This window comes from Lissotriton helveticus, chromosome 10 (assembly GCF_964261635.1).
Source record: "Lissotriton helveticus chromosome 10, aLisHel1.1, whole genome shotgun sequence".
In the NCBI taxonomy this organism is placed as follows: Eukaryota; Metazoa; Chordata; class Amphibia; order Caudata; family Salamandridae; genus Lissotriton; species Lissotriton helveticus.
In genome coordinates this window covers 44,948,149-44,965,060 of record NC_136071.1, presented here as the reverse complement: position 1 = coordinate 44,965,060, position 16,912 = coordinate 44,948,149, and the positions used below count along the sequence as shown (strand labels likewise).

The following is a 16,912-nucleotide window of genomic DNA, read 5'->3' as shown; positions in this document are numbered from 1 at the left end:
TGAGTGAGGCTCCATTGAAGTGCATGAGACCAGTGACCCAGGAGCGAGTGAGGCTCCATTGAAGTGCATGAGACCAGTCATACTGGAGTGAGTGAGGCTCCATTGAAGTGCATGAGACCAGTCATACTGGAGTGAGTGAGGCTCCATTGAAGTGCATGAGACCAGTCATACTGGAGCGAGTGAGGCTCCATTGAAGTGCATGAGACAAGTCATACTGGAGTGAGTGAGGCTCCATTGAAGTGCATGAGACAAGTCATACTGGAGTGAGTGAGGCTCCATTGAAGTGCATGAGACCAGTCATACTGGAGTGAGTGAGGCTCCATTGAAGTGCATGAGGCCAGTGACCCAGGAGCGAGTGAGGCTCCATTGAAGTGCATGAGACCAGTCATACTGGAGTGAGTGAGGCTCCATTGAAGTGCATGAGACAAGTCATACTGGAGTGAGTGAGGCTCCATTGAAGTGCATGAGACCAGTGACCCAGGAGCGAGTGAGGCTCCATTGAAGTGCATGAGACAAGTCATACTGGAGTGAGTGAGGCTCCATTGAAGTGCATGAGACCAGTCATACTGGAGTGAGTGAGGCTCCATTGAAGTGCATGAGACCAGTCATACTGGAGTGAGTGAGGCTCCATTGAAGTGCATGAGACCAGTCATACTGGAGTGAGTGAGGCTCCATTGAAGTGCATGAGACCAGTCATACTGGAGTGAGTGAGGCTCCATTGAAGTGCATGAGACAAGTCATACTGGAGTGAGTGAGGCTCCATTGAAGTGCATGAGACCAGTCATACTGGAGTGAGTGAGGCTCCATTGAAGTGCATGAGACCAGTCATACTGGAGTGAGTGAGGCTCCATTGAAGTGCATGAGACCAGTCATACTGGAGTGAGTGAGGCTCCATTGAAGTGCATGAGACAAGTCATACTGGAGTGAGTGAGGCTCCATTGAAGTGCATGAGACAAGTCATACTGGAGTGAGTGAGGCTCCATTGAAGTGCATGAGACCAGTCATACTGGAGTGAGTGAGGCTCCATTGAAGTGCATGAGACCAGTCATACTGGAGTGAGTGAGGCTCCATTGAAGTGCATGAGACCAGTCATACTGGAGTGAGTGAGGCTCCATTGAAATGCATGAGACCAGTCATACTGGAGTGAGTGAGGCTCCATTGAAGTGCATGAGACAAGTCATACTGGAGTGAGTGAGGCTCCATTGAAGTGCATGAGACCAGTCATACTGGAGTGAGTGAGGCTCCATTGAAATGCATGAGACCAGTCATACTGGAGTGAGTGAGGCTCCATTGAAGTGCATGAGACCAGTCATACTGGAGTGAGTGAGGCTCCATTGAAGTGCATGAGACCAGTCATACTGGAGTGAGTGAGGCTCCATTGATGTGCATGAGACCAGTCATACTGGAGTGAGTGAGGCTCCATTGAAGTGCATGAGACCAGTCATACTGGAGTGAGTGAGGCTCCATTGAAGTGCATGAGACCAGTCATACTGGAGTGAGTGAGGCTCCATTGAAGTGCATGAGACCAGTCATACTGGAGTGAGTGAGGCTCCATTGAAGTGCATGAGACCAGTCATACTGGAGTGAGTGAGGCTCCATTGAAGTGCATGAGACAAGTCATACTGGAGTGAGTGAGGCTCCATTGAAGTGCATGAGACCAGTGACCCAGGAGCGAGTGAGGCTCCATTGAAGTGCATGAGACAAGTCATACTGGAGTGAGTGAGGCTCCATTGAAGTGCATGAGACAAGTCATACTGGAGTGAGTGAGGCTCCATTGAAGTGCATGAGACCAGTCATACTGGAGTGAGTGAGGCTCCATTGAAGTGCATGAGGCCAGTGACCCAGGAGCGAGTGAGGCTCCATTGAAGTGCATGAGACCAGTCATACTGGAGTGAGTGAGGCTCCATTGAAGTGCATGAGACAAGTCATACTGGAGTGAGTGAGGCTCCATTGAAGTGCATGAGACCAGTGACCCAGGAGCGAGTGAGGCTCCATTGAAGTGCATGAGACAAGTCATACTGGAGTGAGTGAGGCTCCATTGAAGTGCATGAGACCAGTCATACTGGAGTGAGTGAGGCTCCATTGAAGTGCATGAGACCAGTCATACTGGAGTGAGTGAGGCTCCATTGAAGTGCATGAGACCAGTCATACTGGAGTGAGTGAGGCTCCATTGAAGTGCATGAGACCAGTCATACTGGAGTGAGTGAGGCTCCATTGAAGTGCATGAGACAAGTCATACTGGAGTGAGTGAGGCTCCATTGAAGTGCATGAGACCAGTCATACTGGAGTGAGTGAGGCTCCATTGAAGTGCATGAGACCAGTCATACTGGAGTGAGTGAGGCTCCATTGAAGTGCATGAGACCAGTCATACTGGAGTGAGTGAGGCTCCATTGAAGTGCATGAGACAAGTCATACTGGAGTGAGTGAGGCTCCATTGAAGTGCATGAGACCAGTCATACTGGAGTGAGTGAGGCTCCATTGAAGTGCATGAGACAAGTCATACTGGAGTGAGTGAGGCTCCATTGAAGTGCATGAGACCAGTCATACTGGAGTGAGTGAGGCTCCATTGAAGTGCATGAGGCCAGTGACCCAGGAGCGAGTGAGGCTCCATTGAAGTGCATGAGACCAGTCATACTGGAGTGAGTGAGGCTCCATTGAAGTGCATGAGACCAGTCATACTGGAGTGAGTGAGGCTCCATTGAAGTGCATGAGACCAGTCATACTGGAGTGAGTGAGGCTCCATTGAAGTGCATGAGACCAGTCATACTGGAGTGAGTGAGGCTCCATTGAAGTGCATGAGACCAGTCATACTGGAGTGAGTGAGGCTCCATTGATGTGCATGAGACCAGTCATACTGGAGTGAGTGAGGCTCCATTGAAGTGCATGAGACCAGTCATACTGGAGTGAGTGAGGCTCCATTGAAGTGCATGAGACCAGTCATACTGGAGTGAGTGAGGCTCCATTGAAGTGCATGAGACCAGTCATACTGGAGTGAGTGAGGCTCCATTGAAGTGCATGAGACCAGTCATACTGGAGTGAGTGAGGCTCCATTGAAGTGCATGAGACCAGTCATACTGGAGTGAGTGAGGCTCCATTGAAGTGCATGAGACCAGTCATACTGGAGTGAGTGAGGCTCCATTGAAGTGCATGAGACAAGTCATACTGGAGTGAGTGAGGCTCCATTGAAGTGCATGAGACCAGTCATACTGGAGTGAGTGAGGCTCCATTGAAGTGCATGAGACAAGTCATACTGGAGTGAGTGAGGCTCCATTGAAGTGCATGAGACCAGTCATACTGGAGTGAGTGAGGCTCCATTGAAGTGCATGAGACCAGTCATACTGGAGTGAGTGAGGCTCCATTGAAGTGCATGAGACCAGTCATACTGGAGTGAGTGAGGCTCCATTGAAGTGCATGAGACCAGTCATACTGGAGTGAGTGAGGCTCCATTGAAGTGCATGAGACCAGTCATACTGGAGTGAGTGAGGCTCCATTGAAGTGCATGAGACCAGTCATACTGGAGTGAGTGAGGCTCCATTGAAGTGCATGAGACAAGTCATACTGGAGTGAGTGAGGCTCCATTGAAGTGCATGAGACCAGTCATACTGGAGTGAGTGAGGCTCCATTGAAGTGCATGAGACAAGTCATACTGGAGTGAGTGAGGCTCCATTGAAGTGCATGAGACCAGTCATACTGGAGTGAGTGAGGCTCCATTGATGTGCATGAGACCAGTCATACTGGAGTGAGTGAGGCTCCATTGAAGTGCATGAGACCAGTGACCCAGGAGCGAGTGAGGCTCCATTGAAGTGCATGAGACCAGTCATACTGGAGTGAGTGAGGCTCCATTGAAGTGCATGAGACCAGTCATACTGGAGTGAGTGAGGCTCCATTGAAGTGCATGAGACAAGTCATACTGGAGTGAGTGAGGCTCCATTGAAGTGCATGAGACCAGTCATACTGGAGTGAGTGAGGCTCCATTGAAGTGCATGAGACAAGTCATACTGGAGTGAGTGAGGCTCCATTGAAGTGCATGAGACCAGTGACCCAGGAGCGAGTGAGGCTCCATTGAAGTGCATGAGACCAGTCATACTGGAGTGAGTGAGGCTCCATTGAAGTGCATGAGACCAGTCATACTGGAGTGAGTGAGGCTCCATTGAAGTGCATGAGACCAGTCATACTGGAGTGAGTGAGGCTCCATTGAAGTGCATGAGACAAGTCATACTGGAGTGAGTGAGGCTCCATTGAAGTGCATGAGACAAGTCATACTGGAGTGAGTGAGGCTCCATTGAAGTGCATGAGACCAGTCATACTGGAGTGAGTGAGGCTCCATTGAAGTGCATGAGACCAGTCATACTGGAGTGAGTGAGGCTCCATTGAAGTGCATGAGACCAGTCATACTGGAGTGAGTGAGGCTCCATTGAAGTGCATGAGACCAGTCATACTGGAGTGAGTGAGGCTCCATTGAAGTGCATGAGACCAGTCATACTGGAGTGAGTGAGGCTCCATTGAAGTGCATGAGACCAGTCATACTGGAGTACTAATGAAGTACTTGGGGCTAATGCGGGGGTGGCTGGCACTCCATTGAGGTCGGTGAGGGCCTGGTGGACACTCATTGACCCGTCTGCTGTTCTTCTCTCTTCAGCCCCTTGGCCATGCGGCGGTGGATCCCTGGTCTCTGTCTCGCAGTCTGCGCCATCTTCGGTACCCACGATGCCTGGGCCCAGAACCTGCACTTTGCCCCTCAGTGGCACCATCACTATGAGTACCAGTCTCCGGGGGACCAGCTGCCTGTTATCAGTAAGTGCCACCTTCCTCTTAGTACTAGCCGCATCATGTGAATGTCGTTCAAGTGCCAGGCTGTCAGCACTGGAAACACAGTGTGGACATGGCAAGCTTCCCTCTAATGCAGAACAGACATAGCCTGTAAGTGACAAGCTTCGCTGGTCCAGCAGGAAGGCACAACCTGACATGGTAAGCTTCCCTCATACTTGCAACTTGCACAGCATTGCTTTGGCAAGCATTCCCTGCACAGAACAGGAACAGCCCCCCTCAAACACAAAGCAAGCACAGCCTAGACCTGGCAAGCTTCCCTGACACACATGCCAGGTGCAACTGGGACATTGCTGTCTTCCCTCATACAAACAACAGGCAAGGCGCTGACACTGTAATCTTCTCTGATACACAGACCAGGTTAAACCTGGACATTTTTATTTTCCCTCATACACACAACATGCAAAGCACTGACATGGAAAGCTTCATTGACACACAGACCAGGTGTATCCTAAACATTGCTGTATTCCCTCCTGTACACAACGTGCACCACATGAATGTGTCAAGCTTCCATGACACACACACCAAGTATCACATGGACATTACTTTCTTCCCTCCTATAAATGACGTGTACCAAATGGACATGGCAAGCTTCCCTGGCACACAGACCAGGTGCCACAGGGACACAGCTATCTTCCCTCATACACACAACAAGCACAGCCTAGACTTGGCAAGCTTCTCCGACACACAGAGGAGCTGCAGCTTGTGCAATGGATGCTTCTCTGACTCTTAGCAGGCACAGAAGTAGCAATAAAAGCATCCTTTACATTTATAAAACAGGGGCAGTATCGACAATGCAAGCTTCCCTCACACAGAAAAGACAGGGTAAAGGCAGTGCAAGCTTCCCTTATGCACACCATGTACAGTGTGGAGAATGCAAACTTTGCTCATGCACAGAACATGTACAGCAGGAACAATGCACTGTACTCCCTTACATGGAGGGTGCATCAGTGATGCACACCTGACTCTCCTGCTAAAGGTCCAGGATGAGCAGAGGCAGTCAGACTTCCCTCAGACAGCAGGTTCAGCATAAACAGTAGTGCAAGCTTCTCTCGGACATCTGTAATAGATAACGCGTGGGTAGCACTGGTGCATGCTTCTCTCACACATATGTAATGAATGAAGTGTGTACAGCCCTGGTCAGTCGCTGCTGGCATGGCTCGCAGGTGGGGGGTGGGTGCGGGGGTGGGCGCGGGAAAGCGTGGTGGAGGTCGTGTGGGAGTCATAATTTTTTTTAAATCTACTTTTTTAACTTACCTTGAGTCCCGCGTCTTCTCAGCTCCTGCTCTACTGCTCTCCTGCCTCCGACAGGAACAGGAAGCAGGCAGCCAGGCTCCCTCCCCTAAGCCTGTGATTGGTCTGGAGCGCCTTAACACGGCGCTCAGCCAGGGGTTTATGGGGTGGGCATGTTCTCCATGCAGGAGAAGGGAAAAGTGCGCATGACTGGTTTGGACGGCCCGAGAGGGTCTCCCAAGCAGTCTTTGTGCAATCAGGAGTGGGTACACCACTCCTCCCCTGCTCGGAGAGCAGAGCAGCTCCTACCACCCACCCACCCGCAACGCAAACATAAAATGGTAATAACTAAAAGTTATTACCATTTTATGTTTTAGCTTCTCGCACTGCGAGAAAACAGTGGGGTGACGCTCCTCTGCCATCGCGGAGGAGCCACTCCTGGTGCAAGCTTCTCTCACACATATGTAATTAAGCATGGGAAGCACTGGTGCTTACTACCTAGGCTTAAATCATTACATATTCTCAATTACATATTCTCGATTATTTGGACATGCTTTGGATCAAAAAGCGATACCCTACTTCACACCAAAAACCTAATAAACAGTATCACTATAGATGCAAATAAATCTAAATTTGGAGTCGGTGAGCCATCCAAACTGTTAATGCATAAGACATTGACAGACTCAGTGCAAGCTTCACACACACTCGTAATGGATAAGACATGGACAGCCTTTGTGCAAGCTTCCCACACACAGATGTAATGCATAAGACATGGACAACCCTGGCGCAAGCTTCCCACACACACATGTAAAGCTTAAAACATGGACAGCCCTGGTGTAAGCTTCCCACACACACATGTAATGCATAAGATATGGACAGCCTTGGTGCAAGCTTCCCACACACAGATGTAATGCATAAGACATGGACAACCCTGGTGCAAGCTTCCCACACAAACATGTAAAGCTTAAAACATGGACAGCCCTGGTGTAAGCTTCCCACATACACATGTAATGGATAAGACATGTACAGCATTGGTGCAAGCTTCCCACACACACGTAATGCATAAGACATGGACAGCCTTGGTGCAAGCTTCCCATACACATGTGTAATGCATAAGACATGGGCAGCCTTGGGGCAAGCTTCCCATACACATGTAATGGATAAGACATGTACAGCATTGGTGCAAGCTTTACACACACACACACACACACACACACACACACACACACACACACACACACACACAAATGATAAGGCATGAATAACCTTAGTGCAAGCTTCCCACACCCACACATGTAATGGATAAGACATGTACAGCATTGGTGCAAGCTTTACACACACACACACACACACACACACACACACACACAAATGATAAGGCATGAATAACCTTAGTGCAAGCTTCCCACACCCACACATGTAATGGATAAGACATAGATGACATTGGTGCAAGCTTCCCTCACAAAGCTCAGACAGGCTACAGGCAGTGTAGTCTAAACTTCCTCCTGATACATAAGTACAGCAGAGACAGCGCAGTGATGGAGTCCCTCGCACAGACCGGCACAGCGTGGGCTGCGGCAGTGAGAGCACCGACAGCAGTCGGGTGGATCCATCTGCCCTGTCTGCTATTCCTATGTTTGAGTCTTGGGCTGCAGGTTACTGTGACTCACAAGGGAGAGGTGTTCACTTGATGTAGCACAGCTTCTGATGTACAGTTACAGAGGCATGATGAGCATTTTAGGTGAACCAGGTGCTCTCTCTGCATGGCTATGTGCTTGTGCCTATTTCTACATGTTAGGAAAACACAGTGGTTGTTCTCTGTGCATGATTGTGGTTGTATGCCTAGTTACTGCATGTTTGAAACTGGCACTTTCTGGTTGGCTGGGGGAGGACCCCAGCCAGGCAGGACCCACCACTCCTGTCAGGGGTGGGTGATTAGACACCCTGTGCTCACTCTTGGGTAGCTTGGTACTGGCAGTCAGGCTTAATCCATAGGCAATGTGTAAAGCAAAGCAACAGCAGTCAGTCACAATAAATACACTGAGAGTCACTGAAGAGACTTCACACAGGATGTATGTAAACATTTTCGTATGAAACACACCTATTGATTCTTTATAACTTGAACGTCAGGTACTTTTGGGCATATAACACATTTGGAATTATTACTAGCATTAATAGGCCCACTCGTATAATGATGATATTAACAGGATGTACGTGGGGATAATCCCTGATCTGCCACCTCTCCCCCCAGAAGGAGCATCCTTATGCGGTGCGACACGCTGTACACCTCAGGCCACCCTGACAATCCCGATAATACAGTCCCACAGGTACACCTCCGGTCACAACGATATCAACAATATATACATATGAAACAAGGACACTTTTTAGCAGGACCACGTGCCGGAGCCATGTGGGGAATTCCAATGTCAAATGTATTGTGCTTTTGGCATGAAATCAACGTATAAAGAGGCACTGCCGGTCAGTGTTGTGAATCACAGGTGGTCGGCACACTATCACTCCCACTCTCACACACTCACTCTGCACTACTCCACAGTGCAACAGGTATCCAGCAGAGTCTGTACGGAACGCTCTTGCACACATATGCACTCAACACTCTAACGCGACGCCACTGGTACCCAGCGGGTCAATGGACACACACTCTGCAGACTCCATGGCCCCAGCCTCAAGGTCACCCCGATTGTCCTATACCCCTGGATGGTAAATAACCAACCCCGCCTCCCAGACACGAGGCCACACGCAGCCATAGTCACTTAGTCTGGGTCCTCAGGAAGCAGCTGGGAATATGTAGCAAGTTTAATTCACTGATAGACGTAAACAAGGGGAGGTTAGCAGCCATACAGGAAGTTCACCCACAGGTCTCAAAACACAATTCAGTCACGCAGTCTCTTGACCTGCTTCCAAAACTGTCTCGGAGCGTTCCTTCGACCCAGTCAATCTCTCTCGCTACTACCTGGCACCAAGATGCCTTCGAGAGGGGTCAGGTGTGGAGATCGCTGTTGGTCGGCCAAGATGAGGGTCAAAAAGGGAACAACCAATGAATGGGGAGTAACACAGGGGAGCCTCTCGATAAGACGAGGCACCCCAACAGGTATAGAAGAATCAGGATCGTGTACAGGTAGTGTCGGGTGCGCATTGGTATGAGTCGCACCAAACACTTCAGATCTCAAAGCACGATGAGTTGCAAATTCCATAACTGATGCACTGTGACTGGTGCACATTGAAATGAGTTGCACCAGGCAATTCCGGTCACACACAATGAAGAGTTGCAAATTCCTTACCTCCCTGGAAAGGAGGCACCACGTCCTGTGCACAATGATCAGGTTGCCTCAGACCAATCCAGTCACACACACAGGTTCAAGTTCAGCAGAGCCACACGACGTAGAATGCGGCACTACAACGGTACGCCCACACCTTCTAGAGCACTCCCTGTGAATCTGGAACCACATGCAATGAGCATGCAGTCGATGTGTCGCATGAGAGAGATGCATGATGCATATTCAATAAGTGGCGTTCCTAAGCAAGTTATGCCAACATCACCTTTACCATGGGAAAGGGATTGGCACAGCGAATCTATTTATATGAAACATCATGGGGCTGCTCCAGTGCAATCCACTATTGCAGCATGATGTAATGCCAATCACTTCTCCAGGTCAACTTTTAGGAAGACCAAGTCTCATCGGTAGTAAAAACACACACAGGTATTCCTCAGTGTCCTGGGTGCTCACGCGCTATTGCGCACCCCCACCTGCAATGGCAGGTTGGGTATGTAGTCCCAGCACCAGATGTGCAAGTGCACCCACACCAGTCTGCAATGGCAGGCTAGACATGGGTTTAACGAATACGGAGGTCAGTGCGTATGCATAGCCTGCGATGGCAAGTTGCACTCACAATCATGGGCACCATAGGTGCGGGCGCATACACACAGCAGCTTGCTCTAGAAGGCTGCCCATGAGTTTAATTATCATAAATGCTAGTGCACACATACCGGTCTACAATGGCAGACCGGGCACATGGACGTACCCAGGCCCTAGCACCTTTAGGAGCAAGGGCACGCACACCGGCCTGCATGGACAGGTCGGGCACATGGGGTTACTGAGGCCCCAGCATCTTAGGTGTGCGCACATGCACACCACCCTGCCCAGGCCACCCAGACACAGGTTGACCCCTTACAGGTGCTTTTGTGCACACCCAGTCTATGACAGTGGGCCGGGCACCTTGCTACTAGCACCAAAGAAGTGCACGAATACAGGCCTGCAAAGGCAGGTCTGACCCAGGTGTTAGAAATCCGGGGATGCGGGTATGCACTTACCGGCCCGCGTTGGCAGGCAGGGCACCAATCAAAAATGCCATAGGTGCCAGGGCACAACCTCAAGCTTGCAACAGCAGTCTAGACATGTATTTGAAACAGCACAGGGCTGGTGCGCACACCCAGACCTGTATGGCAGGCTGGACGCCTAGTTAACATTACACAGGAGCAAGTGCACACTCCCAGGTCTGCCTTGGCAGGCTGGCCCAGGTTCCAGAACACCGTGTCAGCACCTCTTCCTAGCCTGTGTAGAAAGACGCACGCACTTCCACACTGCCTCGGCTGTGAGGACGTGGTCAGAGCCCAGAGAACCCATAAGAGAATCGGCAACACCGCTGGAGTATCCTCAGGGGAAGAGTTGAACTCCAAGGCAGGAGAAGCCTCCCCCCGTGGGGGGTTCCCCTCTACCTGGGCAGGGCACATCCATATGTATCCGCCCTGCCTTCAACCGACCACCCCCTTGTGCCCTTCAGGGCTTCCCTGGGGGTGCCCTCGTGGTATGGGATGACCCACTGTGGGTTGGCTGAGGCATACGTGATGCCAACCTAGGCTGGGGTGCAATACCTCCCCACAGGCCTGCAGTAACAGGCCTGTTATATGGTTGACAGGCTATTTCGTGAGTGGCACACTCAGTGGTACGTCCCACTACTAGCCAGTGCCGTACCCGCCCCGGGTATGTGGTGTACCTCTTTACAAGGTGCACGGAGATATGGCACCGGAACCCATCGCATACGCAGCCCCCTGCCCGGTGTGGGTGAGGAGTGCACACGCATCTTCCCTCTGCAATACAGCAGGATGATGCCCCAATTCCTATGGTCAGGCGGTGAGTGTTGGCAAAGACTAGGAGGAAAAAGCTGAAAATGTTTTGGGGTAATTTCCCATAAGAAGGGCCATGTCTAACACTGTGCATTTCTATGAGTGTGTGCCTTGTTACTGCATTTTAGGCGAACTCATTGGTCTCTGTGCATAATTGTGACTGTGTGCCTAGTTGCTGCATTTTAGGTGAACCTGGGGGTCTCTATGCATGGCAGTGTGTGTGTGTGTGCCTAGTTACTGCATTTTTGGACAACACAGTGTTCTCTGTGCATGGTTGTGACTGTGTGCCTAGTTGCTGCATTTTAGGTGAACCTGGTGCTCTCTGTGCATGGTTGTGTGTGTGTGTGCCTAGTTACTGCATTTTTGGACAACACAGTGTTCTCTGTGCATGGTTGTGACTGTGTGCCTAGTTGCTGCATTTTAGGTGAACCTGGTGCTCTCTGTGCATGGTTGTGTGTGTGTGTGTGCCTAGTTACTGCATTTTTGGACAACACAGTGTTCTCTGTGCATGGTTGTGACTGTGTGCCTAGTTATTGCATTTTAAGTGATCCTGGTGGTCTCTGTGCATGGTTGTGTGTGTGTGTGCCTAGTTACTGCATTTTAGGTGAACCTGGTGCTCTCTGTGCATGGTTGTGTGTGTGTGTGCCTAGTTACTGCATTTTTGGACAACACAGTGTTCTCCGTGCATGGTTGTAACTGTGTGACTAGTTATTGCATTTTAAGTGATCCTGGTGGTCTCTGTGCATATTTACTGAATTATAGGTAAACTCATTGCTCGCTGTGCATAATTGTGACTGTGTTCTGTGTTGCTGCATTTTAGGTGAACCCGTGGTTTCTGTGCATAATTGTGTGTGCCTAATTACTGCATTTTAGGTAAACTCATTGGTCTTTGTGCATGGATGTGAGTATGTTCCTCGTTGGTGCATTTTAGGTAGCCCTGTGGCCTCTGTGCATGGTTGTGTGTGTGTGTGCCTAGTTGTTCCATTTTAGGTAAAAATGGTGGTCGTTCTGCATTGTTGTGTGCATGCTTAGTTGGTGCATTTAGGTGATCCTGGTGGCCTCTGTGCATGTCTGTAAGTGTGCCTAGTTACTGCATTTTAGGTGAACCCGGTCGCCTCTGTGCATCGTTGATTGCGTGCCTAGTTACTGCATTTTAGGTGAACCTGGTGGTCTTTGACCATGGTTGTGACTGTGTGCATAGTTACTGCATTTTAGGTTGAAGCCGGTGCCTTCTATGCATGGCTGTAAGTGTGCCTAGATACTGCATTTTGGGTGAACCCGGTGGAGTCTGTGCACGACTGTGTGCCTAGGTACTGCATTATAGGGGAACCTGGTGCTCCCTTGCATGGTTGTGTGTGCCTAGTTCCTGCATTTCAGGTGAACCTGGTGGTTTGTGTGCATGGTTGTGTGTGTGCGCCTAGTTACTGCATTTTAGGTGATCCTGGTGGCCTCTGTGCATGGCTGTAAGTGTGCCTAGTTACTGCATTTTAGGTGGACCCGGTGGCCTCTGTGCATGGCTGTAAGTGTGCCTAGTTACTGCATTTTAGGTGGACCCGGTGGCCTCTGTGCATGGCTGTAAGTGTGCCTAGTTACGGCATTTTAGGTGGACCCAGTGGCCTCTGTGCATGGCTGTAAGTGTGCCTAGTTACTGCATTTTAGGTGATCCTGGTGGCCTCTGTGCATGGCTGTAAGTGTGCCTAGTTACTGCATTTTAGGTGATCCTGGTGGCCTCTGTGCATGGCTGTAAGTGTGCCTAGTTACTGCATTTTAGGTGATCCTGGTGGCCTCTGTGCATGGCTGTAAGTGTGCCTAGTTACGGCATTTTAGGTGATCCTGGTGGCCTCTGTGCATGGCTGTAAGTGTGTGCCTAGTTATTGCATTTGAGTGAGCGTGGTGCTCTCGGTGCATGGCTGTAAGTGTGCCTAGTTACGGCATTTTAGGTGATCCTGGTGGCCTCTGTGCATGGCTGTAAGTGTGCCTAGTTACTGCATTTGAGTGAGCGTGGTGCTCTCGGTGCATGGCTGTGTCTGCACAGCCTTTAGCTTTATCGTAAAATCTCTTGGTGCAGAAGCGTGCACTGCCTTTGTGGTGTGAAGGTAGCCGGTTTGCAGCATGTGGCCTCCCATTAACAGATGACTGGCCAGTGGCATCTCTTGGTAGTGTACCGGCAGCCAGGCCTACCGGCCCAGCCAGGCTCCTGCAGAGTACCTGCTGGGCATGGCCCTTCTCAGGGGGACTTCACTAAAATGTTTTGCTTTTTGTCCTCCTGGTTTTTGCCAACTCTCTTTCCCTGACCTTTTCCCACTGTACTGCAGCAAGAAAGTGTATATGCCCTGCCTACATATGCTAAGAGAGGGTGCTTACTTGATTGGTTTAGGTATCATAACTGGGAGTGCACAGTAAAAAGGTACACTACATACCTAGGGCAGGTGTTACTCTGGCTAATAGGGGGACACCACGCCGATTGTGCCACCCAGCAGAATAGCCTGTCAAAAATGTCTCATGCTCAGGTTGGCCTGCCTCACTCCATAGCCAACCCTGATGGGGCCATTCACTACCACCAAACCGGGGTAGGTGAGTGGCCGGGTAGGTACATCTGTGTAGGCATTGCCCGGGTAGGGACGAACCCCCATGTGAGTTTCCCCTACCTCCCATGGGGGACACTTCCTGGGTGTAGCTGATTCCCTTGTTGTGGTGGTAGGGGCTGGGGCATTTTCCCACTGTAAATTCAGTGTGAAAGTGCACACACCCCTCCTACACACATTAGTAAGTGGTGCTTACCCCAGGGTTCTAAAAATATATCAGGTCTGCCAGGGCAGGCCTGTTTGTGCACACTCACACCTATGGTGGTTGTAAACCGGCGTCCAGCCTGCCATGGCAGGCCGGTGTGCACACTTGCCCCTATGATGTTTTGAAACCTGTGTCCAGCTTGCCAAGGCAGGCTGGTGTGCACATCTGCACGGATGGTATTTGAAACCTGTGTCTAGCCTGTATTGCAGGCTGGTGTGCGCATGTGCACCAATGATGTTTCTAAATACATATCTAACTTGCAATTGCAGGCTGGTGTGCCAACCGTTTCTAAATACATACCCAGCTTGCCATTGCAGGCTGCTGTGTGCATTTGCACCGATGGTGTCTCTTAATACGTGTCCAGACTGCCATTGTAGACTGATGTGCATGTTGCACAAAAGTGTTTCTAAGCATGTGTCAACCTGCCAGTGCAGGTCTGTGCATTGCCAATTGCACGACTACTCAGGCTAGCCTGTTCAAATCACTAGCCATCCTGAGAAGACCTGTCACTACCACTAGAACACCACAGGGGTACATCTTAAGGGGTGAAGCGAGTGGTAGGTGAAAGGCAGGGCGGGTATACATGTGTGCACCATGCCCAGGTAGTGAGGAATCTCCATGTATGTTTTCACTACCTATGTGGCTTGCTCTTTCCATAGGCTAACATAGGGGAATGGCTAAAATGTATTTCAGGCTGCAATAGTGGATTGCAGTGGAGCAGCCTCGTAATGTTTCCTGTCATTGAATTCACAATGAAAAACCCTTTCCAGGGGTAAATGTGGCTTTGATATAATTTGCGAAGGCTTGTCACTACTAGGAAGTGGGTATTTCTATGCTCTAAAACTCTTTGGGTGCCTTTGTGCTTGGCTCCAGTCCACACTGGAGGTTGGGGGAGCACATCTGGGCATTCCTTAGTGACAGTTATAAAACACTGGGCAAGCATCTGGAACAAGAGACCGCTGCCATTTGCAGGCCTGGCAGGTTAGATTGGAGAAAGAAGTTTTGACACTTGGCCTCTGGGAGCCAGATCATGGCCCCACTAAAGATTAAGGGCCATATGTATCATACAAATTCGCATTCGCAAAGGCCGAAATTCGCAGAATTTCGGCCTTTGCGAATGCGAATTTGCTAAATGGGATGTATGAATGAAAATCCGGTGCAAAATAAGGAATCGCAAAAATTGCGATTCCTTATTTTGCAATTGCATTTAAGGAATCAAATTTTGCGATTCCTTAAATGCAACTTATGAAGCTAAAAAAAATTGCTAATGGTCTCTAAGTAATCGCAAATTACCACCAACTTCAAGTTGGTGGTAATTTGTGAATTTCTTGAAAAATGCCCATTTTTGCATTTTTCAAAGTGCCATGTGACGCACATACATGCCCTTAGGGCATGTATGGGGTGCAACAGGGTGTGCTTTGGACACCCCTGCACCCTTGAAATTATTCTCAATTTGCGATTAGCAAATTGCAAATCGCAAATTGAGAATAAATTCCCATTCCTTCCTATGGCCCTCCTGGCCCATAGAAATGAATGGGAAAGTATTCCTTAATTGCGAATTCGCAATTTGCGAATTCGCATTTAAGGAATATCAAGAAATTGCAAAAAAAAATGCAATTTTCTTGATACATACCAATTAGCGATTCTGAAATAGCGATTTCTTAAAAATCGCTATTACAGAATCGCTAATTGGTACCTTGATACATATGGCCCTAAGATCTGCATTCCACGACCTCATGGCAGACAGAACTGAAATTTTGGGGAGACATCTGTGTTTCAAAGGGAGACCCTTTGAAGCACCCCCAACTTCAAAGACACACTGTAGTAGAACTACTCGTGCCACACTTCAACAGGGCAGAGATACACTGGAGAAGCTTGAACTACCTGGTGCACACTGCCAGAGGAATCTGTTGTGCACAAGGAGGATTACTGCCATTAGAAGGGACGGCGCACCCTTCCTGAATAGTGGCTGGCCTGGTCTGACTACTTTCTGCTGTGTGGCACCCTGAAGTGTGCTCTCTAATGGCTTGTTGGCTTTGCCCTTGTTCTTTCGGAGGTCTCTGGGACATCAAAGGCCTTCTGAGAGGGACCCACCTTTCTACCTGTGACATCCGGAGAGCGGTGCCCTTTCAAGTGCCCATATCGTCTGCTGGATCCCAACTGGTAGCGTGGCGAGTGTGGAACTAAGAATTGTGCTTGGAAAACGGATTGTCTTGTGAGGAGCCCTGAAGTATTGCGCGCATCTAAGGCTAGTAGCCTCGCATCGTGAGGAGCTTGGCACACATAAGCGTCTTGTTAATGGTGAGTGGATTCACCGGTTGTGGGACTCCATGCGGTCTGCTTCGTCGATCGTGACGCATCTCTCTCATGCGACCCTCCGACTGCATGCTCATTGCGTGCAGTATCCAATTCACAGGTTGCGACCCTCAGAGGTGGGGGCGTAACCATAGTAGTGCCTTATTTCACCTTGAGAGGTATTGCTGAACTTGCGCCTGTGTGCGTGACTGGAACTGTCTGGTGTGACCAATATCAATGCGCACCGGACGTTGTACCTCATTTCCAGGGAGACACGGAATTTGCAGTTCTTCGTTGTGTGTGATCAGACCGGTTTGGTGCTACCCATATCATAATGCACCAGACCTTGTGCCTGGGTGCGACTCTGATCAACGTGTACCTGACGGGTTGCCTTTTAATTAATCCTGTTATCCAGCCCCATCTGCTTCCCTGGGACCCTTACTAAGAGTGACTTCGGTGTCCAGAGGGGAGGACAGGTTCTCCAACTTGGGTGTAGGATAGTCGGTGAGTTGGAGGGAGGTTTGGGGCCACGGGGTCTGCAGTTTGTTACCAATTGACCTGCTGGGTATCAGTTGCACCGCATCAGGGTGCTGGGTGCTTATGTGTGCGAACACATTACGTACA

At 49.8% G+C, this 16,912-nt stretch overlaps 1 protein-coding gene across 1 annotated transcript in view; it reads left to right on the top strand.

Moving 5' to 3' along the window:
• Window positions 1-16,912, top strand: part of LOC144785023 (chemokine-like protein TAFA-1) — a 262,643-nt gene that overhangs the window by 160,815 nt on the left and 84,916 nt on the right. The window contains exon 2 of the mRNA XM_078664140.1: window positions 4,640-4,794. Coding sequence (XP_078520266.1) covers window positions 4,650-4,794 — 145 coding nt within the window. The 5' untranslated portion in view covers window positions 4,640-4,649. The remainder of the gene's footprint in view (window positions 1-4,639; window positions 4,795-16,912) is intronic.